Source organism: Pseudophryne corroboree, chromosome 4 (assembly GCF_028390025.1).
Source record: "Pseudophryne corroboree isolate aPseCor3 chromosome 4, aPseCor3.hap2, whole genome shotgun sequence".
Classification (NCBI taxonomy): Eukaryota; Metazoa; Chordata; class Amphibia; order Anura; family Myobatrachidae; genus Pseudophryne; species Pseudophryne corroboree.
Window position 1 is genome coordinate 163,633,439 of NC_086447.1, and position 24,191 is coordinate 163,657,629.

Here is a 24,191-nt window from a genome sequence, read left to right on the forward strand (position 1 = left end):
ACTGTAGTAATGCACTCAACGAAAAGGGCCTTTAATTTTATAGCTCACCTACCTAGCATAATTTATTACCCCTGCCCCTCTGGTTGTGCAGGGATCAATGGGAAGTCATACTACTTAACGTTATCAATAATATCTTACAGCACAGGGAAGTCCTTCTTCAGATGGCCAGTTAAAGTAAGAATGCACACTTAGCAAAGGAGGACGTCTCCAACCCTCTTCCAGCATTTGCACCAGGAACTGCCAGACTGTATAAATGCAAGACTTGATATTGATGTGGAAGGAAGAAAAGGTTCATGGGAGTTGATAAAGGGACAGATAGGAAATACTACATGTACCATTTAAATACCTTTCTCAAAATCATTTGCATAATAGCGATGTACCCTGTAGCAATAATTTCAGAGAAGCTACTGCTATAGATGGCAAAATTGCTAATTGATACTGGATATAGATGAACCTAATTACTTCCTCGCTTATTGCATCTAACGAATCAGTAGTTTAAGTCTGCAATGCATTCAGATATCCTTATAAACTTTATCTTATATAAAAAGATAAGATATTCTGCTTGTGAGCGGTAGCATACATACAAACTGTACTAGACGCCCAGACATAAAGGGCCTTATTCAGGTCTGGCCGGTCCTGCGCCCATCATCGCGAACAGGTCCTGCGACACAGAATGGCAGCAGACTGTCAGTGATGGGTGCTGTAAACCGTCTGATGGTAACTGATCCGATGCTGCGTCCTAGAAGGAAGGTCCAATCACTACTGCGGCAGGAGGTGACTGCTTGTAATAGACACCTCCTGCTGCATCACCATACAGTGCTATCACTGCTGATTCCAAGGAAGCTGCAGGTATAGCAACTCCAACCACATCTGATTTAAGTCATGGATAAGCTATATCCACTGCCAATCCTCATACATGTAACCTATACTTTTATATCATGTCATGTGATTTATTCGTTCATTTATGGGCCCTACACATTTTGCGATGTTTCCGATTTGGATGATGTTCGTTTTCAACGATTAACGACCATCGTTCAAATTGGCTTGCTATACTATACAAGGGAAAACCAACGAAGAACGACCGTTGGGACGCGCATCGTTCATCGTTGGTGCCTACACACTAAACGACATGAACAATATATCATTCACTTATGAGCGATATCGTTCATATCGCCCGTGTACGTTATCAAGTGTGTAGGGCCCTTTAATCTGCCCAGTAATTGTTACACTATAAAATGAGCATGTAAACATTTTGCGAGGGTCAGTTTTGCATTTTCTTGGAACTCCACTTATGCTGCATGATTTCTTTGCGATTTTGCAAAAAAACAAAACAAAAACCCAAGCATTTAAATTCTGATCTTTGGCATTTTTCCTTAATTTATTTTATTTGCCAAGAATATTACCATGACAATATTGTAATAACATTTTGGAACCATATAATATTGGCTGAGCAAACATGGGCTCGCTGTTACTATGAAGTATTGACAGCACTCCTCACTGCATAACTGCTGGAGTGAAGACACAGGGGGTAATTCCAAGTTGATCGCAGCAGGAAATTTTTTAGCAGTTGGGCAAAACCATGTGCACTGCAAGGGGGGCAGATATAACATGTGCAGAGAGAGATAGATTTGGGTGTGGTGAGTTAAATCTGCAATCTAAATTGCAGTGTAAAAATAAAGCAGCCAGTATTTACCCTGCACAGAAACAAAATAACCCACCCAAATCTAACTCTCTCTGCAAATGTTATATCTGCCCCCCTGCAGTGCACATGGTTTTGCCCAACTGCTAAAAATTTTCCTGCTGCGATCAACTTGGAATTACCCCCACAGTTGAGTAAAATATGTAAATTTGGATGGAATTAAAAAAATATAAGCTTTTACAAGTTCAACTGTTTTTCCCGTTATGACCTTTATGCCAGTTTAGATACAGTTCTGTTATATCATACCTTATGATAGTTGTTAGCACCAGCCTGGATCAGCATCTGCTGAGTCCCAATCAGCTTTTTCCTCCTCTTGTTCTCCTCCTTCAGTTTCTTTATTTCCTCGGCCAGATTTACCATCTCATGCTTAGTTTGCTGATGTTCACTTGCTGATTCCTGTAGCCGCTCCTCCAGCTGTGCTACAGTGTTGCTCAGATATTCTTGGCACTGTAGGAGGTACTCGATGGTCAACTGTGCCAATTTAAGGATTTTCAGCAACACAGGATCCACTGGCTGCTGACAATATGGACATCTCTCATTATCTAGATTACAGAAGGTGACTGCATTTATACTCTCTTGCAGTGTAGCAATGTCTAATTCCCGGGACACCTTTTCCACATCAATGGCACTAAAACGCCTGAAGTCAATTCCATCTCTGCGCGGCTGGAACCTGAAGGCTTGAATGAAGCTGCCTTTCGGTGACAGTGCTGCAAAGGACAGAGACGGGTACTGAACTGGAGTCGGCATGTATCCTGGCATCTTCGGTGGAGATGGGTGGGATGGAAGAGAAGACAAAGGGTAGTATATATTGTTGAGGAAAGGCTGCAAAAGAAAATCAAACATATTATGATGATGACATACTGTATATCAGTAACAATCCATATATTTTGCTGTAAGGATACATGGATAATGTATCTAAGAAGACTTTGTATTCAAGTTGCATAGCCATAAAAGAGCAAACACGTTTCATACATCAGACCCAATAAGGCCCACTTAAAAGTGGCAAAAAATATTGAATCACAATTCTTTAAATGCGCAAGTGTATCCATTTGTCTACAAAAAAAGACTTGCAACATTTATGGCAATTGTTAAGCATTATATATGTAACTAGGTGATTCATCGCGCCCTACGGGCGCTCTTCACACCGTCGTAAGGGGCTACGCCCCGGTAAACTGGACAGAAAAGTGAAGGAGTAGAATAGTAGATGGTGAAGTTGTGGTGGAATGGTTGGTTTGTTTGTGGGTAGATGTAGTATGAAAAAAGGGAATGTGATGGTGAATGGGGTGCAGGCTTTTGTGAGTGGGTGAGCAGTGTGTATAGGGGAGGCTGGTAAGATTGTAGGTGTCAATGTTATGTATAGTAAAGATGGTTGTTCAAGGCAAGTATGTGAAGATATGGTTTACATGTTAAAAATTTGAGTGAAAACAACATTTTTAGTAAAGTGTTGGGTGTCACCAAGGAGCTGGCCTTGTTGTTCAGTTGGTGTAATGTGTACTTTGACATGATGTGCTTTTCTTGAGCGTGATAATGCAACGTACAGTTGGCCATGTGAGAAGACGGATGTCTGTAGAAGAATGCCAACGTATACTGGTGTGTGTCTGATGGTGGTGGGGGGTGGATGGGGAGGGTGGATTGTGGTGGGTGCAAGCATTTCACTTCTCCCCCTTTCCTGCAGATTAACAGGCATGACGTTATATTTCCCCTCCCCCCCAACAATATCAGGCTGACTCCGAAGGTGGGGGGAGGGAGTGTGCTACAGGTGGCTGGGGGTGTGGGTGCAGGGGTGGATGTGTGGTGGGTGATAGTGGACGGTGGGGGGGGGGGGGGGTGCATGGGGAGCGTGGTTTGTGGTGGGTGAAAGGATTGAACTTGGCCTCCTTTTCTGCACATTAACAGGCATGAAGTTATATCCCCCCCCCCCCGCCCCCCCTCCAACAAAATCAGGCTTACTCCGAAGGTGGGGGCAGGGGATGTGCTACAGGTGGTTGGGGGTGCAGGGGTGGATGAGTGGTGGGTGATGGTGGAGGGGTGGGGGTGCTGGCATATATACTGCTGTGTGACTGATGGTGGTGGGGGCGGGGGGTGCATGAGGAGCGTGGCTTGTGGTGGCAGAAAGCATTTAACTTGCCCCCCTTTCCTGCACATTAACAGGCATGAGGTTATATCCCCCCCCCGCCCCCCCCCCCCCCAACAAAATCATGGCTTAATGTGAAGGTGGGGGGAGGGGGTGTGCTACAGGTGATTGGGGGTGGGGGTGCAGGGGTGGATGAGTGCTGGGTGATGGTGGATTGCCCGATGTCGGCCGCAGGCAGAGCGGGACGGGAGGCGCAGGTAGCAGGGACAGCGCTGCGGGTGACGGAGGTGGCGCTGCCTTGACTTCCGCTGCAGTGTGTGGCGCCTCCGTGACACAGGGTGAGCGCTCTGTGCGTCTCGGTGACGGGGCTGCTGAAGGGCGCTGGAAGTGAGTGAGGCTGCTGTGCGGGGGTGCTCCGTAAGTGCAGTGCGGCCGTGAGGTATTTGTACGGCGCGGCTCCTGTACGGCACCTGCGTGTGCTGAGGGTGACGGGGCTGCTGAAGGGGGGTGGATGTGAAGGAGGCTGCTGTGCAGTGTGGTCGTGGAGTGACATGGTAGGGGGGGGGCTAGCGGCGGCCTTGGTATCGGGTGTGTGGTGGGTAAGGTGGGTGTAGTAGGTGGTGGTGGGTGGTGAGGGTGTCTGTTTGCTTACCTGCCAGTGTGGGCCGTCAGTTAGAATGGAGTGTCTCCTGGTGGTCCCTTCTCTTATAGTGTGTCATGTGGTGTGCTGACACAGATAGGGCAGGGTCTGTGACTCCACCCAGCGTTAGAAGTGCAGCCACAGAGTCACAGGGCTAATATATAGGAGATTAGCAATAATCCCATTAGTGTAATACATAAAATAAGAATTTACTTACCGATAATTCTATTTCTCGTAGTCCGTAGTGGATGCTGGGAACTCCGTAAGGACCATGGGGAATAGCGGCTCCGCAGGAGACTGGGCACAAAAAGAAAAGCTTTAGGACTACCTGGTGTGCACTGGCTCCTCCCCCTATGACCCTCCTCCAAGCCTCAGTTAGGATACTGTGCCCGGACGAGCGTACACAATAAGGAAGGATTTTGAATCCCGGGTAAGACTCATACCAGCCACACCAATCACACCGTACAACTTGTGATATGAACCCAGTTAACAGCATGATAACAGAGGAGCCTCTGGATAGATGGCTCACAACAACAATAACCCGATTTGTTAACAATAACTATGTACAAGTATTGCAGATAATCCGCACTTGGGATGGGCGCCCAGCATCCACTACGGACTACGAGAAATAGAATTATCGGTAAGTAAATTCTTATTTTCTCTGACGTCCTAGTGGATGCTGGGAACTCCGTAAGGACCATGGGGATTATACCAAAGCTCCCAAACGGGCGGGAGAGTGCGGATGACTCTGCAGCACCGAGTGAGAAAACTCCAGGTCCTCCTCAGCCAGAGTGTCAAATTTGTAAAATTTTACAAAAGTATTTGACCCTGACCAAGTAGCAGCTCGGCAGAGTTGTAAAGCCGAGTGTTAGGCGCCGAGGGTCCGCTCGTCAGTGCGGCCCGGCGCCTAGCAACCAGGGACGCCGTATGCGGACAGCCGCCGACTCCCTGGCAACGCTGGACGCCGGGCGCACGGAGCCGCACAGACCCTAGCAACGGGGACGCCACTGTCGGACTGCGTTCCCCGTTGCTGGGTCCAAAGTTAATTACCACACTTGTTTCCTGGCCGTACAGTATGGCAGCTGCACGGCATGTTTGTAATGAGCCCTGTCTGGCACCTGATTGGAGGGCTTCCATTTAAAGGCACTCTCAGGACTTCTCACAGACGCCGGTAATAGCTTCCTGTTTGCTGTATCTGTTGCAGAGAGTGTTTCCAGTCCTGCTCTATCCGGTCGTTCCTGTCCTCAGTGGTCCAGTACTCGGAAGTTGTCATCTGTTCCTGGAGTCCTTACCGAGCACCTTTAACATCCTGTGGTGTTCGTGAGTCGCGGCGTAGCCGTGTGTTGCGGCTTGACCGCTTACTATTTATTATTTGTTATATTGAGTCTCGGAGCTTTTGCGGAGGATTCCGCTCCCACAAATCCACTCTGGTATCCAGCGGTGCTGGGTAGGAGTAACGGATTAGTGGATTTTGGTTGTCCTTTTCCCTGGCGGTTTGTCCGCACATACTTCTGGTTTAAGTTTAGTTAGCTTGTAGCCCCTGGCCTGGTTGTTTAGTCAGAGGGCCCCTTGTTATCACCCTGTCTCGGATTTCCCTTTGTCTCCCATTAAGACCTGAGGGGGCATCGGAGTTGGGCAGACATAATCCGCCCTTCAAACGCGGCTGCCATGGGCTCAAGCAACCATAGTCTCGCAGGGGATTTCTGATAACACGGGCGAGACAACGGAGTTAGGGCGCCAGGGGTTACTAGGCTTTCCTGCTCCCGTAACCAGCATTCCCTTCCAGTACTCTGGCCTTTGTCATAAGATCTCCTCTGGTCAGAAGTACTGGAATCATAACACCGAGACCCCTCGGGCAGCCGCCCAAGATGAGCCCACCTTCCTTGTGGAGTGGGCTTTTACAGATTTTGGCTGTGGCAGGCCTGCCACCGAATGCGCAAGCTGAATTGTACTACAAATCCAGCGAGCAATAGTCTGCTTAGAAGCAGGAGCACCCAGCTTGTTGGGTGCGTACAGGATAAATAGCGAGTCAGATTTTCTGACTCCAGCCGTCCTGGAAACATATATTTTCAGGGCCCTGACAACGTCCAGCAACTTGGAGTCCTCCAAGTCCTTAGTAGCCGCAGGTACCACAATAGGCTGGTTCAGATGAAACGCTGAAACCACCTTTGGGAGAAATTGAGGACGAGTCCTCAATTCTGCCCTGTCCGTATGAAAAATCAGGTAAGGGCTTTTACAGGATAAAGCCGCCAATTCGGACACACGCCTGGCTGAAGCAAGGGCCAACAACATGACCACTTTCCATGTGAGATATTTTAATTCCACAGTGTTGAGTGGTTCAAACCAATGTGATTTTAGGAAATCCAAAACAACATTCAGATCCCAGGGTGCCACTGGAGGCACAAAAGGAGGCTGTATATGTAGCACTCCCTTAACAAACGTCTGGACTTCAGGCACTGAAGCCAGTTCTCTCTGAAAGAAAATCGACAGGGCCGAAATCTGGACCTTAATGGATCCTAATTTTAGGCCCATAGACACTCCTGCTTGCAGGAAATGCAGGAATCGACCCAATTGAAATTCCTCCGTCGGGGCCTTTTCGGCCTCGCACCACGCAACATATTTCCGCCAGATGCGGTGATAATGCTTTGCGGTTACATCCTTTCTGGCTTTTATCAAAGTAGGGATGACTTCGTCTGGAATGCTTTTTTCCTTTAGGATCCGGCGTTCAACCGCCATGCCGTCAAACGCAGCCGCGGTAAGTCTTGGAACAGACAGGGTCCCTGCTGGAGCAGGTCCCTTCTCAGAGGTAGAGGCCACGGGTCCTCTGTGAGCATCTCTTGAAGTTCCGGGTACCAAGTCCTTCTTGGCCAATCCGGAGCCACGAGAATAGATCTTACTCCTCCCCGCCGTATAATTCTCAGCACCTTGGGTATGAGAGGCAGAGGAGGGAACACATACACTGACTGGTACACCCACGGTGTTACCAGAGCATCCACAGCTATTGCTTGAGGGTCCCTTGACCTGGCGCAATACCTGTCCAGTTTTTTGTTGAGGCGGGACGCCATCATGTCCACCTTTGGTTTTTCCCAACGGTTTATCATCATGTGGAAGACTTCTGGGTGAAGTCCCCACTCTCCCGGGTGGAGGTCGTGCCTGCTGAGGAAGTCTGCTTCCCAGTTGTCCACTCCCGGAATGAACACTGCCGACAGTGCTATCACATGATTTTCCGCCCAGCGAAGAATCCTTGCAGCTTCTGCCATTGCCCTCCTGCTTCTTGTGCCGCCCTGTCTGTTTACGTGGGCGACTGCCGTGATGTTGTCCGACTCGATCAGCACCGGCTGACCTTGAAGCAGAGGTCTTGCTTGGCTTAGAGCATTGTAAATGGCTCTTAACTCCAGGATATTTATGTGAAGTGATGTCTCCAGGCTTGACCACAAGCCCTGGAAGTTTCTTCCCTGTGTGACTGCTCCCCAGCCTCGCAGGCTGGCATCCGTGGTCACCAGAACCCAGTCCTGAATGCCGAATCTGCGGCCCTCTAGAAGATGAGCACTCTGCAACCACCACAGGAGAGACACCCTTGTCCTTGGGGACAGGGTTATTCGCTGATGCATCTGAAGATGCGATCCGGACCATTTGTCCAGCAGGTCCCACTGGAATGTTCTTGCGTGGAATCTGCCGAATGGGATTGCTTCGTAGGAAGCTACCATTTTTCCCAGGACCCTTGTGCATTGGTGCACTGATACTTGGCCTGGTTTTAGGAGGTTTCTGACTAGCTTGGATAACTCTCTGGCTTTCTCTTCCGGGAGAAACACCTTTTTCTGGACTGTGTCCAGGATCATCCCTAGGAACAGAAGACGTGTCGTCGGGATCAGCTGCGATTTTGGGATATTGAGAATCCACCCGTGCTGCCGCAGCACTACTTGAGATAGTGCTACTCCGACTACCAACTGTTCCTTGGATCTTGCCCTTATCAGGAGATCGTCCAAGTAAGGGACAATTAAAACTCCCTTCCACCGAAGGAGTATCATCATTTCGGCCATTACTTTGGTAAAGACCCGGGGCGCCGTGGACAATCCAAACGGCAGCGTCTGAAACTGATAGTGGCAGTTCTGTACCACAAACCTGAGGTACCCTTGGTGAGAAGGGTAAATTGGGACATGGAGGTAAGCATCCTTGATGTCCAGAGACACTATATAATCCCCTTCTTCCAGGTTCGCGATCACCGCTCTGAGTGACTCCATTTTGAATTTGAACCTCTGTATGTAAGTGTTCAAAGATTTTAGATTTAAAATAGGTCTCACCGAGCCATCCGGCTTCGGTACCACAAACAGCGTGGAATAATACCCCTTTCCCTGTTGCAGGAGGGGTACCTTGATTATCACCTGCTGTGAATACAGCTTGTGAATGGCTTCCAATACCGCCTCCCTGTCGGAGGGAGACGTCGGTAAGGCAGACTTTAGGAAACGGCGAGGGGGAGACGTCTCGAATTCCAATTTGTACCCCTGAGATACCACCTGAAGGATCCAGGGGTCCAGTTGTGAGTGAGCCCACTGCGCGCTGAAATTCTTGAGACGGGCCCCCACCGTGCCTGAGTCCGCTTGTAGAGCCCCAGCGTCATGCTGAGGACTTGGCAGAAGCGGGAGAGGGCTTCTGTTCCTGGGAACTGGCTGTTTGCTGCAGCCTTTTTCCTTTCCCTCTGCCACGGGGCAGAAATGAGGAGCCTTTCGCCCGCTTGCCCTTATGGGGCCGAAAGGACTGCGCCTGATAATACGGCGTCTTTTTATGTTGAGAGGCTACCTGGGGTAAAAATGTGGATTTCCCAGCAGTTGCCGTGGATACCAGGTCCGATAGACCTACCCCAAATAACTCCTCCCCTTTATAAGGCAATACTTCCATATGCCTTTTGGAATCAGCATCACCTGACCACTGCCGCGTCCATAACCCTCTTCTGGCAGATATGGACAGCGCACTTACTCTTGATGCCAGTCGGCAAATATCCCTCTGTGCATCACGCATATATAAAAATAAGAATTTGCTTACCGATAATTCTATTTCTCGTAGTCCGTAGTGGATGCTGGGAACTCCGTAAGGACCATGGGGAATAGCGGCTCCGCAGGAGACTGGGCACAAAAGTAAAGCTTTAGGACTACCTGGTGTGCACTGGCTCCTCCCCCTATGACCCTCCTCCAAGCCTCAGTTAGGATACTGTGCCCGGACGAGCGTACACAATAAGGAAGGATTTTGAATCCCGGGTAAGACTCATACCAGCCACACCAATCACACCGTACAACCTGTGATCTGAACCCAGTTAACAGCATGATAACAGAGGAGCCTCTGAAAAGATGGCTCACAACAATAATAACCCGATTTTTGTAACAATAACTATGTACAAGTATTGCAGACAATCCGCACTTGGGATGGGCGCCCAGCATCCACTACGGACTACGAGAAATAGAATTATCGGTAAGCAAATTCTTATTTTCTCTGACGTCCTAGTGGATGCTGGGAACTCCGTAAGGACCATGGGGATTATACCAAAGCTCCCAAACGGGCGGGAGAGTGCGGATGACTCTGCAGCACCGAATGAGAGAACTCCAGGTCCTCCTCAGCCAGGGTATCAAATTTGTAGAATTTAGCAAACGTGTTTGCCCCTGACCAAGTAGCTGCTCGGCAAAGTTGTAAAGCCGAGACCCCTCGGGCAGCCGCCCAAGATGAGCCCACCTTCCTTGTGGAATGGGCTTTTACAGATTTTGGCTGTGGCAGGCCTGCCACAGAATGTGCAAGCTGAATTGTACTACAAATCCAACGAGCAATAGTCTGCTTAGAAGCAGGAGCACCCAGCTTGTTGGGTGCATACAGGATAAACAGCGAGTCAGATTTTCTGACTCCAGCCGTCCTGGAAACATATATTTTCAGGGCCCTGACTACGTCCAGCAACTTGGAGTCCTCCAAGTCCCTAGTAGCCGCAGGTACCACAATAGGCTGGTTCAAGTGAAACGCTGAAACCACCTTAGGGAGAAATTGAGGACGAGTCCTCAATTCTGCCCTGTCCGTATGAAAAATTAGGTAAGGGCTTTTAATAGGATAAAGACGCCAATTCTGAGACACGCCTGGCTGAAGCCAGTTCTTTCTGGAAGAAAATCGACAGGGCCGAAATTTGAACCTTAATGGACCCTAATTTTAGGCCCATAGACAGTCCTGTTTGCAGGAAATGCAGGAAACGACCCAGTTGAAATTCCTCTGTAGGAGCCTTCCTGGCCTAGCACCACGCAACATATTTACGCCAAATGCGGTGATAATGCTGTACGGTTACATCCTTCCTGGCTTTGATCAGGGTAGGGATGACTTCATCTGGAATGCCTTTTTCCTACAGGATCCGGCGTTCAACCGCCATGCCGTCAAACGCAGCCGCGGTAAGTCTTGGAACAGACAGGGTCCCTGCTGGAGCAGGTCCTTTCTTAGAGGTAGAGGCCACGGGTCCTCTGTGAGCATCTCTTGAAGTTCCGGGTACCAAGTCCTTCTTGGCCAATCCGGAGCCACGAGTATAGTCCTTACTCCTCTCCTTCTTATGATTCTCAGTACCTTGGGTATGAGAGGCAATGGAGGGAACACATACACTGACTGGTACACCCACGGTGTTACCAGAGCGTCCACAGCTATTGCCTGAGGGTCCCTTGACCTGGCGCAATACCTGTCTAGTTTTTTGTTGAGGCGGGACGCCATCATGTCCACTTTTGGTTTTTCCCAACGGTTCACAATCATGTGGAAGACTTCTGGGTGAAGTCCCCACTCTCCCGGGTGGAGGTCGTGTCTGCTGAGGAAGTCTGCTTCCCAGTTGTCCACTCCCGGAATGAACACTGCTGACAGTGCTATCACATGATTTTCCGCCCAGCGAAGAATCCTTGCAACTTCTGCCATTGCCCTCCTGCTTCTTGTGCCGCCCTGTCTGTTTACGTGGGCGACTGCCGTGATGTTGTCTGACTGGATCAGCACCGGCTGACCTTGAAGCAGAGGTCTTGCTAGGCTTAGAGCATTGTAGATGGCCCTTAGCTCCAGGATATTTATGTGAAGTGATGTCTCCAGGCTTGACCACAAGCCCTGGAAATTTCTTCCCTGTGTGACTGCTCCCCAGCCTCTCAGGCTGGCATCCGTGGTCACCAGGACCCAGTCCTGAATGCCGAATCTGCAGCCCTCTAGAAGATGAGCACTCTGCAACCACCACAGGAGAGACACCCTTGTCCTTGGTGACAAGATTATCCGCTGATGCATCTGAAGATGCGACCCGGACCATTTGTCTAGCAGATCCCACTGGAAGGTTCTTGCGTGGAATCTGCCGAATGGGATTGCTTCGTAAGAAGCCACCATCTTTCCCAGGACCCTTGTGCATTGATGCACTGAGACTTGGCCTGGTTTTAGGAGATTTATGACTAGTTCGGATAACTCCCTGGCTTTCTCCTCCGGGAGAAACACCTTTTTCTGGACTGTGTCCAGGATCATCCCTAGGAATAGAAGTCGTGTCGTTGGGATCAGCTGCGATTTTGGAATATTGAGAATCCAACCGTGCTGGCGCAGCACTATCTGAGATAGTGCTACTCCGACTTCCAACTGTTCCCTGGATCTTGCTCTTATCAGGAGATCGTCCAAGTAAGGGATAACTAAAACTCCCTTCCTTCGAAGGAGTATCATCATTTCGGCCATTACCTTGGTAAAGACCCGGGGTGCCGTGGACAATCCAAACGGCAGCGTCTGAAACTGATAGTGACAGTTCTGTACCACAAACCTGAGGTACCCTTGGTGAGAAGGGTAAATTGGGACATGTAGGTAAGCATCTTTGATGTCCAGAGACACCATATAGTCCCCTTCTTCCAGGTTTGCAATCACTGCTCTGAGTGACTCCATCTTGAATTTGAACCTTTGTATGTAAGTGTTCAAGGATTTTAGGTTTAAAATTGGTCTCACCGAGCCGTCCGGCTTCGGTACCACAAATAGTGTGGAATAGTACCCCTTTCCCTGTTGTAGGAGGGGTACCTTGATTATCACCTGCTGGGAATATAGCTTGTGAATGGCTTCCAATACTGCCTCCCTGTCTGAGGGAGACGTCGGTAAAGCAGACTTTAGAAAACGGCGAGGGGGAGACGTCTCGAATTCCAATTTGTACCCCTGAGATACCACCTGAAGGATCCAGGGGTCCACTTGCGAGTGGGCCCACTGCACACTGAACTTCTTGAGACGGGCCCCCACCGTGCCTGAGTCCGCTTGTAAAGCCCCAGCGTCATGCTGAGGACTTTGCGGAGGAGGGAGAGGGCTTTTGTTCCTGGGAACTGGCTGTTTGTTGCAGCCTTTTTCCTCTCCCTCTGCCACGGGGCAGAAATGAGGCGCCTTTTGCCCGCTTGCCCTTATGGGGCCGAAAGGACTGCGCCTGATAATACGGCATCTTCTTAGGTTGAGAAGCTACCTGGGGTAAAAATGTGGATTTTCCAGCAGTTGCCGTGGCTACCAGGTCTGATAGACCTACCCCAAATAACTCCTCCCCCTTATAAGGCAATACTTCCATGTGCCTTTTAGAATCCGCATCACCTGACCACTGCCGCGTCCATAAACCTCTTCTTGCAGAAATGGACAGCGCGCTAACTCTTGATGCCAGTCGGCAAATATCCCTCTGTGCATCACGCATATATAGAAATGCATCCTTCAAATGCTCTATAGTCAGTAATATACTGTCCCTATCTAGGGTATCAATATTTTCAGTCAGGGAATCCGACCACGCCAGGCCCGCACTGCACATCCAGGCTGAGGCGATTGCTGGTCGCAGTATAACACCGGTGTGAGTGTATATACATTTTAGGATATTCTCCAGCAGGTTCCTTTAGGGCGGCCGTATCAGGAGAGGGTAGTGCTACCTGTTTAGACAAGCGTGTGAGCGTTTTATCCACCCTAGGGGGTGTTTCCCAACGTGCCCTATCCTCTGGCGGGAAAGGGTACGATGCCAATAACCTTTTAGGAATTATCAGTTTTTTATCGGGGGAAACCCACGCCTCATCACACACTTCATTTAATTCCTCGGATACAGGAAAAACTACAGGCAGTTTTTTCTCACCAAACATAATACCCTTTTTAGTGGTACTTGTATTATCAGAGATATGCAATAAATTTTTCATTGCTTCAATCATGTAACGTGTGGCCCTAGTGGAAGTCACGTTTGTCTCCTCATCATCGACACTGGAGTCAGTATCCGTGTCTGTGTCTGCCATTTGAGGTAACGGGCGTTTTAAAGCCCCTGATGGCGTTTGAGACGCCTGGACAGGCACAAGCTGAGTAGCCGGCTGTCTCATGTCGTCAACTGTCTGTCGTAAAGAGCTGACACTGTCACGCAATTCCTTCCATAAGCTCATCCACTCAGGTGTCGACTCCCTAGGGGGTGACAACTCTATAATAGGCAATTGCTCCGCCTCCATCTCATTTTCCTCCTCAAACATGTCGACACAATCGTACCGACACACCGCACACACACAGGGAATGCTCTGATAGAGGACAGGACCCCACTAGCCCTTTGGGGAGACAGAGGGAGAGTATGCCAGCACACACCAGAGCGCTATATATAGACAGGAATACCACTATAAAATGTGCTTTTCCCTTTATAGCTGCTGTTAGTATTAAAACTGCGCCAAATTAGTGCCCCCCTCTCTTTTTTACCCTTTTCTGTAGTGCAGGACTGCAGGGGAGAGTCAGGGAGACGTCCTTCCAGCGGAGCTGTGATGGAAAATGGCGCCCGTGTGCTGAGGAGATAGGCTCCGCCCCCTTCTCGGCGGCCTCTTCTCCCGCTTTTTGGTGAGTTCTGGCAGGGGTTAAAATACATCCATATAGCCCTGGGGTTATATGTGGTGTATTTATGCCAGCCAAGGTGTTTACATTGCTGCTCAGGGCGCCCCCCCCTAGCGCCCTGTACCCTCAGTGACCGAAGTGTGAAGTGTGCCTGAATAACAATGGCGCACAGCTGCAGTGCTGTGCGCTACCTTGTTGAAGACTGATGTCTTCTGCCGCCGATTTTTCCGGACCTCTTCTTGCTTCTGGCTCTGTAAGGGGGCCGGCGGCGCGGCTCTGGGACCGAGCTCCGAGGCTGGGCCTGTGTTCGGTCCCTCTGGAGCTAATGGTGTCCAGTAGCCTAAGAAGCCCAAGCTACCACCACTTAGGTAGGTTCGCTTCTTCTCCCGTTAGTCCCTCGATGCAGTGAGCCTGTTGCCAGCAGGTCTCACTGAAAATAAAAAACCTAAAACTAAACTTTCACTAAGAAGCTCAGGAGAGCCCCTAGTGTGCACCCTTCTCGGCCGGGCACAAAAATCTAACTGAGGCTTGGAGGAGGGTCATAGGGGAAGGAGCCAGTGCACACCAGGTAGTCCTAAAGCTTTACTTTTGTGCCCAGTCTCCTGCGGAGCCGCTATTCCCCATGGTCCTTACGGAGTTCCCAGCATCCACTAGGACGTCAGAGAAAATGCATCTTTTAAATGCTCTATAGTCAGTAATATACTGTCCCTATCCAGGGTATCAATATTTTCAGTCAGGGAATCCGACCAAGCCACCCCAGCACTGCACATCCAGGCTGAGGCGATTGCTGGTCGCAGTATAACACCCGTGTGAGTGTATATACATTTTAGGATATTCTCCTGCTTTCTGTCAGCAGGTTCCTTAAGGGCGGCCGTATCCGGAGACGGTAGTGCCACCTGTTTTGACAAGCGTGTGAGCGCTTTATCCACCTTAGGAGGTGTTTCCCAACGTGCCCTATCCTCTGGCGGGAAGGGGTATGATGCCAATAACTTTTTAGGAATTATCAGTTTTTTATCGGGAGAAACCCACGCTTCATCACACACTTCATTTAATTCCTCAGATGCAGGAAAAACTACAGGTAGTTTTTTCTCACCAAACATAATACCCTTTTTAGTGGTACTTGTACTATCAGAAATGTGTAAAACATTTTTCATTGCCTCAATCATGTAACGTGTGGCCCTACTGGAAGTCACATTCGTCTCTTCATCGTCGACACTGGAGTCAGTATCCGTGTCGGCGTCTGTATCTGCCATCTGAGGTAGCGGGCGTTTTAGAGCCCCTGATGGTCTTTGAGACGCCTGGACAGGCACCAGCTGAGTAGCCGGCTGTCTCATGTCATCAACCGTCTTTTGTAAAGAGCCGACACTTTCACGTAAATCCTTCCATAAGCTCATCCACTCAGGTGTCGACTCCCTAGGGGGTGACATCACCATTACAGGCAATTGCTCCGCCTCCACATCATTTTCCTCTTCATACATGTCGACACAGTCGTACCGACACACAGCACACACACAGGGAATGCTCTGATAGAGGACAGGACCCCACTAGCCCTTTGGGGAGACAGAGGGAGAGTATGCCAGCACACACCAGAGCGCTATATATATGTTGGGATAACACCAACAGAGTGTTTTTCCCTTTATAGCTGCTGTGTATATTATACTGCGCCTAATTAGTGCCCCCCCCCCCCCCCCCCCCTCTTGTTTTACCCTTTTCTGTAGTGCAGGACTGCAGGGGAGAATCAGGGAGACGTCCTTCCAGCGGAGCTGTGAGGGAAAATGGCGCCAGTGTGCTGAGGAGATAGGCTCCGCCCCCTTCTCGGCGGACTTTTCTCCCGCTTTTTTCAGGAATCTGGCAGGGGTTAATATACATCCATATAGCCCTGGGGGTTATATGTGATGTAATTTAGCCAGCCAAGGTGTTTATATTGCTGCTCAGGGCGCCCCCCCCCCCCAGCGCCCTGCACCCATCAGTGACCGAAGCGTGTGGTGCATGAGGAGCAATGGCGCACAGCTGCAGTGCTGTGCGCTACCTTGGTGAAGACTGATGTCTTCTGCCGTCGATTTTCCGGACCTCTTCTTGCTTCTGGCTCTGTAAGGGGGCCGGCGGCGCGGCTCTGGGACCGGACTCCGAGGCTGGGCCTGTGTTCGGTCCCTCTGGAGCTAATGGTGTCCAGTAGCCTAAGAAGCCCAAGCTGGCTGCAAGCAGGCAGGTTCGCTTCTTCTCCCCTTAGTCCCTCGATGCAGTGAGCCTGTTGCCAGCAGGTCTCACTGAAAATAAAAAACCTAAAACTAACTTTTCCTAAGAAGCTCAGGAGAGCCTCCTAGATTGCACCCAGCTCGGTCGGGCACAAAAATCTAACTGAGGCTTGGAGGAGGGTCATAGGGGGAGGAGCCAGTGCACACCAGGTAGTCCTAAAGCTTTTCTTTTTGTGCCCAGTCTCCTGCGGAGCCGCTATTCCCCATGGTCCTTACGGAGTTCCCAGCATCCACTAGGACGTCAGAGAAATACAATTTTAAAGACACACTACAAATCTCCATACATACACATATATATGTAATTCTTGACTCTCAACTGTCCGTTGTTCTCCACATTCAATCTGTCTCAAAATCATGTTACACACATCTAAGAAACAATATGCTGAATTATATAAGAAACTGTTACTAAATAAATGTAAAACTAACCTGTTAACATAAACAAAAAAATTCTCCCAGAGCCATGAAATGGAAGAGTAACTATAAACTTCTACAGGTCTAAAGAATGCAACAGATATGTTAAATATGCAACTGCTCATAAATACAAGAACCGGCACTGTTACTTTACTACAGTCACTATTCATTCGGCATATACTGCCTGATGATACATAAGATATTTTGCATCTACAGGAAGTCTTCCTCTTACTGAGCAAGAAGAAAGGTGGAGGATTGTATATAAAATCCTCATTAATAAAGTATAAATCCAATGCAAATACAGGAGAATGTATCCGATAGGGAGCTTGGCAATAGGAACTGTAGAATGTCTGACGCGTTTCCTCACTATCAATCAACTTCCTCAGAGAACCATGGCATTATGTTATTCAGCACATACAGGGACGGTATGTGGTTGACATACCGCCCATCGGAATTCCGTCTGTCTCAATACCAACACCGGGATCCCGATGGGGATACTTTACCACCGCCGGAATACTGGTGAGGTAGGTGATTTCCCCCCCTATGGGTGAAAATAGAACCTGTGGCGAGCACAGCTGGCCACGAGCTCGCAGTGTGATGAGCACAGCAAGCTCGCAAAGGGCTTCATTGCGCTCTCCCACTGATGGCATTCTGGCGCACAGTATGTCGGTATAATGACATTCAGCATCCTATCACATACCGATCCCACATACACTCCATCAGTGGTGTTCATTAATCAACAGCTATGATCATTAGTTGTATTATCCTTTTAGGCTACAAGAAATACTATGATAGCAAAACTTCACAGTTCCCACAAAAGCTAAAGCACAATACATAATGCCAAAGAATATAATAAAAATAAATACACAATCTTCTAGGATTGGATTTTAACTATTCAATTGGCATGGTCAGATCACACGCGACCGCGACACCCCACTGTGTCCCCCAGTGTTTTGACAAGGATATCCGTTCTGCAGCTGTACATAATATTATCTTTAAAATGTTTACTAATTAAGTCTGTATGCATCTTACACTTACAGAACTACTGTGCTCTGTATGCTTGCTGAGGCGGGTTATTGGCACATGAGCATGCATAACCCGTGTTTATGGGCCTAATTCAGACCTCATTGCTGCTGTGCATTTTCGCACAGCAGCCAATCAGGTCTGAACTGCGCATGTGCCGGCGCCGCAGTGCGCCGGCGCATGCCAGACAGCCGACGGTCATCTCAGCCCTGCAATCGCCTCTGCCTGATTGACAGGCAGAGGCATTAGCTGGGCAGGAGGGGGCGGGTTGGTGGTGTTTGGCTGCTGTTTTGGGGGAGCGGTCTGGGCAACGCAGACGGGCCCGGACCGTGCGGGCCATGGCGGCTGTGTGACGTCACACGCAGCCACTGCAACCCGGACAGCGAGGAGTAGCTCCCTGCCAGTGCGCAGGAGCTGCACTGGATAGGAGCTACTCTTCAAGTACAAAAGCATTGCCACTGTGCGATGCTTTTGTACTTGTAGGGCCTGACATGTGGGGCAGACTAGCCCTGTGCTGCGCGTCCCCCCGCATGTCAGGGAAGCTGATCGTAGATGTGCTAAATTTACATCTGCTATCAGGTCTGAATTAGGCCCTATGCGTGGTCTGAAAGGTGCCAGGGGATTCAACCCTGGTAGCGAGCTGGGATGAACTCGTGGTGTGAATGGGACCCATTTCCCGTTCACCGTGTGTGTAGGGGCAGCGGATGGAGATCATGTGATCTCCAAGCGCCTCCGTGTCACCGCTGACGTCACCAACCCGGCAATATGCCCTGAGCTCCCGTGTCAGGCTCCCGGGTGCGACCCGCCTCAGGCCGTGTAAAAAAGGGTATTACTGACAGTACAGCTGCTCCCTCAAGGAGGGGGCAGCCAGGCGGGAGGTGCTGGGGCACACGGTGTAGCGACTGCATCATTGTGGAATATTGAAGACATACAGTATACTGGAAAATAAGTGTCTTCTCTGGGAAAAATGAAAGATGATGTGAACTATGTACTCTGTAAGGTGATGCGTACCCCTGTGGCGTAAAGGAAAATAGGATTTTGGTTACCTACCGGTAAATCCTTTTCTCGTAGTCTGTAGAGGATGCTGGGGTCCATATTAGTACCATGGGGTATAGACGGGTCCACCAGGAGCCATTGGCTCTTTAAGAGTTTAATAGTGTGGGCTGGCTCCTCCCTCTATGCCCCTCCTACCAGACTCCGTCTAGAAACTGTGCCCAAGGAGACGACATACTTCGAGAGAAGAATTACACAGATAGTGGGGAGATTCATACCAGCTCACACAAACATGAAACTCCGGCCAACATGCCAGAACAACTCAGCAACAGCTGAAACAGTAAATAATGCAGAACTTACCTAGGAACCAGGTAACACTGAACTATAAAACCAATGCATGAAAACGAAACGCTGGGCGGGCGCCCAGCATCATCTACGGCAGTGATTTTCAACCTTTTTTAACTCGCGGCACACCAAACAATATTTTAAAATTGGGCAAGGCACACCGTCAGTTTCCCACGGAAACAAAACACACACACTGTCCCTCAGAGTAAAAAATAATCCAATCATACAGTACATTGGCCTACACAGAAAAAACAATCACATTGCCCCCAACATAAATTATGTTGCTCCCTACATAAATCCTATTGCTCTCCACAAAAATAAATCACATTGCTCCCCAGATAAATCATGTTGCTCCCCACATAAATTAATCACATTGATCACCACATAAATCCTATTGCTCTCTACATGAATTAGTCACATTGTTCCACCCATAAATCTGACCTTCCTGTCAGCTGTCCTCCCTGTCTCTCAGTGGCGGGGGTTGTTCATAGTGGAGTGCTGCGAATACTGAGCAGCGGGCAGTCGGGCAGGTGTGGATGTGGGTGGGCAGGGAAAGTTGTGGACGCGGGCAGGAACTGGAAGATGTGTATGCAGCATACTTACCTACTCTCCCGGAAGCTGCGAGAGGCTCCCTTTTTTTGGGGTAGCCCCCCGCACCCCCGGAAGAGAGGGCAGGTCTCCCGCATCCTGCTCGCACCCTAGTGATGCAAGCAGGATGGAGATAACCTCCCGCGGGTCCGTCGGGTGTAGAAGGGGTTAAAATGACGCAAATCGCGTAATTTTAGCCCCGCCCCTTCCCGCGGACCCGCAAATCGTTGCATTTCCCAAATGTGGGGGCGGGGCTTAGTGATGTCACAGTCCGGCCCCGCCCCCCGAAGACACCTGCAGCGTCTCCTCTCCGGGCTTCTCCCGGAGAGGAGAAATAAAATGTAGGTAAGTATGGTATGCAGGCAGGTGAGCTGGCTGGGTGGTGAGACGATGCGTCCGTGACCTATGATGCTACACCGCCGTGTCTTCAAGGCATTGGTCACACTCGGGGCACGACTGATCCTCTAAGAAGACTCTGGGCCACAGTTCACTCTGAAGGTGCAAGCAGTGACTCTGACTCCGCGGCACACCTTGCAACTGGTCGCGGCACACTAGTGTGCCACGGCACACTGGTTGAAAAAGTCTGCTCTACGGACAAGAAAAGGATTTACCAGTAGGTAACCAAAATCCTATTTCCTGTAATGTCCTAGAGGATGCTGGGGTCCATATTAGTACCATAGGGATGTACCAAAGCTCCCAGTATGGGAGGGAGACCACGGAGGCTCCTGCAACACTGTCTGACCAAACTTGAGGTCATCAGAGCCAAAGTATCGAACTTGTAAAACTTGGCAAACGTGTTCGACCCAGACCAAGTAGCTGCCCGGCAGAGTTGTATCGCCGAGACACCCTGGGCAGCCGCCCAGGAAGAACCCACTTTACGAGTAGAGTGGGCCTTTACGGATTTCGGACATGGCAATCCTGCCATGGAATAAGCATACTGGATAGTGAACCTGATCCAGCGTGAAATCAACTGCTTAGAAGCAGGACATCCAATTTTCTTTGGATCATAGAGGACAAACAGAGAGTCACTTTTCCTATGACGAGCCGTCCTCTTCACGTAAATCTTCAAAGTCCTCACTACATCTAAGGCCTTTGAAGTAATTGAGGAGTCAATAGCCACTGGCACCACAATAGGCTGGTTGATGTGGAAAGCCGACACAACCTTAGGCAGGAACTGTGGACGAGTCCTAAGTTCTGGAAGATCAGATAGGGGCTTTTACAAGATAAAACCCCCAATTCCAACACGCGTCGTGCAAAAGCCAAGACCAACAAGGTGACCGCCTTCCACGTGAGAAACTTGAGATCAGCCTCCTGTAGAGGCTCAAACCAAGCAGATTGTAGGAACTGCAACACCACATCAAGATCCCATGGAGCCGTAGGCGCCACAAAGGGAGGCTTGATGTGCAGAACCCCTTTCAAAAAGGTCTGAACCTCAGGAAGAACAGCCAATTGCTTTTGGAAGAAGATGGACAAAGCAGAGATCTGGACCTTGATGGAGCCCAGTCTCAGCCCCATATCCACCCCTGCCTGCAGAAAAAGGAGAAAACGACCAAGTTGAAACTCCACCACCGGAAACTTCTTGGCCTCACACCAAGAAAATATTTCTTCCAAATGCGATGGTAATGCTTAGCCGTTACCCCCTTACTGGCCTGTATCAGGGCAGGAATGACCTCACTCGGGATACCCTTTCCGAGCTAAGATCTGGCGTTAAACCGCCATGCCGTCAAACGAAGCCGCGGTAAGTCTTGATAAGCGAACGGCCCCTGCAGAAGCAGATCCTCCCGAAGAGGTAAAGGCCGTGGATCTTCCAGCAGAAGATCCAGCAGGTCCGCGTACCAAGCCCTCCTTGGCCAGTCCGGAGCAGTGAGGATTGCCAGAACCTTCGTTCTTCTCACGAGTTGAAGAACCCTTGGTATCAGAGGAAGTGGAGGGAACACATACACTGACTTGAACACCCAAGGTGTTGCCAGTGCATCCACCGCCACTGCCTGTGGGTCTCTTGACCTGGAACAGTACCTCCGTAGCTTCTTGTTGAGGCGGGAGGCCATCGTGTCTATGTGAGGAACCCCCCACCAACCGGTTACCTCCTCGAATACCTCCGGATGGAGGCCCCACTCCCCTGGATTGAGATCGTGTCTGCTGAGAAAAGTCTGCTTCCCAGTTGTCTACGCCTGGAATGAAGATTGCCGACATCGCTACCACGTGCCTTTCTGCCCAGATGAGGATCTTTGACACCTCTGCCATGGCAGCTCTGCTCTTCGTTCCGCCTTGTCGGTTTATGTAGGCCACCGTGGTCACGTTGTCTGACTGCACCTGAACAGCCCGATCCTGTAGAAGGTGTGCTGCTTGTAGAAGGGCGTTGTAAACGGCACTGAGTTCCAGGATGTTTATTGGGAGAAGTGACTCTTGATCCGACCACTGTCCTTGAAAGGTTTCCCCCAGAGCGACCGCTCCCCAACCTCTTAGACTTGTATCTGTGGTCAAAATGATCCAGTCTTGAATTCCGAACCTTCACCCTTCCAGAAGGCGTGGAAGATGCAGCCACCAGAGGAGTGAAATCCTGGCTTTCGGAGACAGGCGTATCCTCTTGTGCATGTGTAGGTGAGAGCCCGACCACTGGTCCAAGAGGTCTAGTTGAAAAGGTCGAGCATGAAACCTGCCGTACTGCAGAGCCTCGTAGGCGGCAACCATCTTCCCCAGAAGGCGTATGCATTGATGAACCGATACCCGGGTAGGCCGTAGGACATCCCGGACCATTGTTTGAATCACCAACGCTTTCTCCGCCGGGAGAAAAACCCTCTGCACTTCCGTGTCGAGGATCATTCCCAGGAAAGACAGCCGCCTTGTCGGCTCCAGATGAGACTTCGGAAGATTCAGGATCCAACCGTGCTTCCTGAGCAGCTGTGTCGTGAGTGCGATGGCCCGCAACAACCTCTCCCTGGATGACGCCTTGATCAGGAGATCGTCCAGATATGGAATTATGTTCACCCCCTGTTTGCGGAGGAGAACCATCATCTCCGCCATCACCTTGGTGAAAATCCTTGGTGCTGTTGAGAGGTCAAACGGCAGCGCCTGGAACTGATAGTGATCGTCCATCAGCGCAAACCTGAGATAAGCTTGATCCACCGCCCAAATCGGAATGTAGAGGTAAGCATCCTTGATGTCCAGGGACACCAGGAACTCCCCCTCCGACAGCCCTGAAATGACAGCTCTCAGAGATTCCATCTTGAATTTGAACTCTTTGAGATAAGGGGTTCAAAGATTTTAAATTTAGAATATGCCGTACCGAACCATCCGGTTTCGGTACCACAAAAAGGTTCGAATAATAACCCTTGTTCCGTTGCTGAAGAGGAACCTGAACAATGACCTCTGACACCACCAATTTCCTGATGGCCTCCAGAAGAATTGTCCTGTCCGCCAGCAGAGCTGGTAAGCCTGATTTGAAGAAACGGTGAGGCGGGGGCTCTTGAAACTCCAGTCTGTACCCCCTGGACACTATATCTAGAACCCAGGGGTCCAGACCCGACGACACCCAGACGTGGCTGAACTGCCTGAGTCTCGCTTCTACCTGACCTTCCTCCAGGCCTACCTGTCCACCGTCATGCGGAGGACTTAGGGGTATCAGAAGTGGACTTCTGGGTCTGGGAACCTGCGGGAGCTGGTATCTTTCCTTTGGCACGACCACCTCTGAAGAAGGTGTTCTAAGTCTTATTCTTTCTAGGACTCGCGGCCCGAAAGGACTGTGACGTGTTAGATGAAAAGGGCTTCTTCGTAGCCGCTGCAGCTGAGGGGAGAAAAAGGAGACTTACCCGCGGGAGCCGTGGCAATCCACGCATCCAGCGCCTCCCCAAATAGAGCCTGACCTTTGTACGGAAAGGTCATCCACACACTTCCTGGATTCCGCATCCGCAGACCAGTTGCACAGCCAGAGACCTTTGCGAGCCGAGACCGACATGGAGGAGATCCCCGCAGCCATGGAACCCAGGTCCTTCATGGAATCCACCAGGAACCCTGCAGAATCATGAATATTACGCAAAAACAAATCAACGTCACCTTTGTCCAGCATAGACGATTCCTCCTGCAGAGTGATCGACCACCTGGCAATAGCTTTAGCAATCCAAGCACAGGCTATAGTAGGCCGCAATACAGCCCCCGAAGAAGTGTAAATGGATTTCAGCATAGCATCCACCTTGCGATCTGCCGGGTCCTTTAACGCGGTAGATCCCGGGACCGGTAAAACTACCTGTTTGGACAGCCTGGATACAGAGGCGTCGACTATCAGCGGGGATTCCCACCTCTTCCTATCTTCCTCTGGGAAGGGAAAAGCCACCAACACCCTCT

General features: G+C 50.1%; 1 protein-coding gene across 2 annotated transcripts in view; it reads right to left on the reverse strand.

The window, feature by feature from the left end:
• The window catches only part of DZIP1L (DAZ interacting zinc finger protein 1 like), a 282,067-nt gene that overhangs the window by 226,793 nt on the left and 31,083 nt on the right, over positions 1-24,191 (reverse strand). For both annotated transcript variants that reach the window (XM_063915531.1, XM_063915530.1), the window contains exon 2: positions 1,946-2,521. In XM_063915531.1, coding sequence (XP_063771601.1) covers positions 1,946-2,458 — 513 coding nt within the window. In that variant the 5' untranslated portion in view covers positions 2,459-2,521. The remainder of the gene's footprint in view (positions 1-1,945; positions 2,522-24,191) is intronic.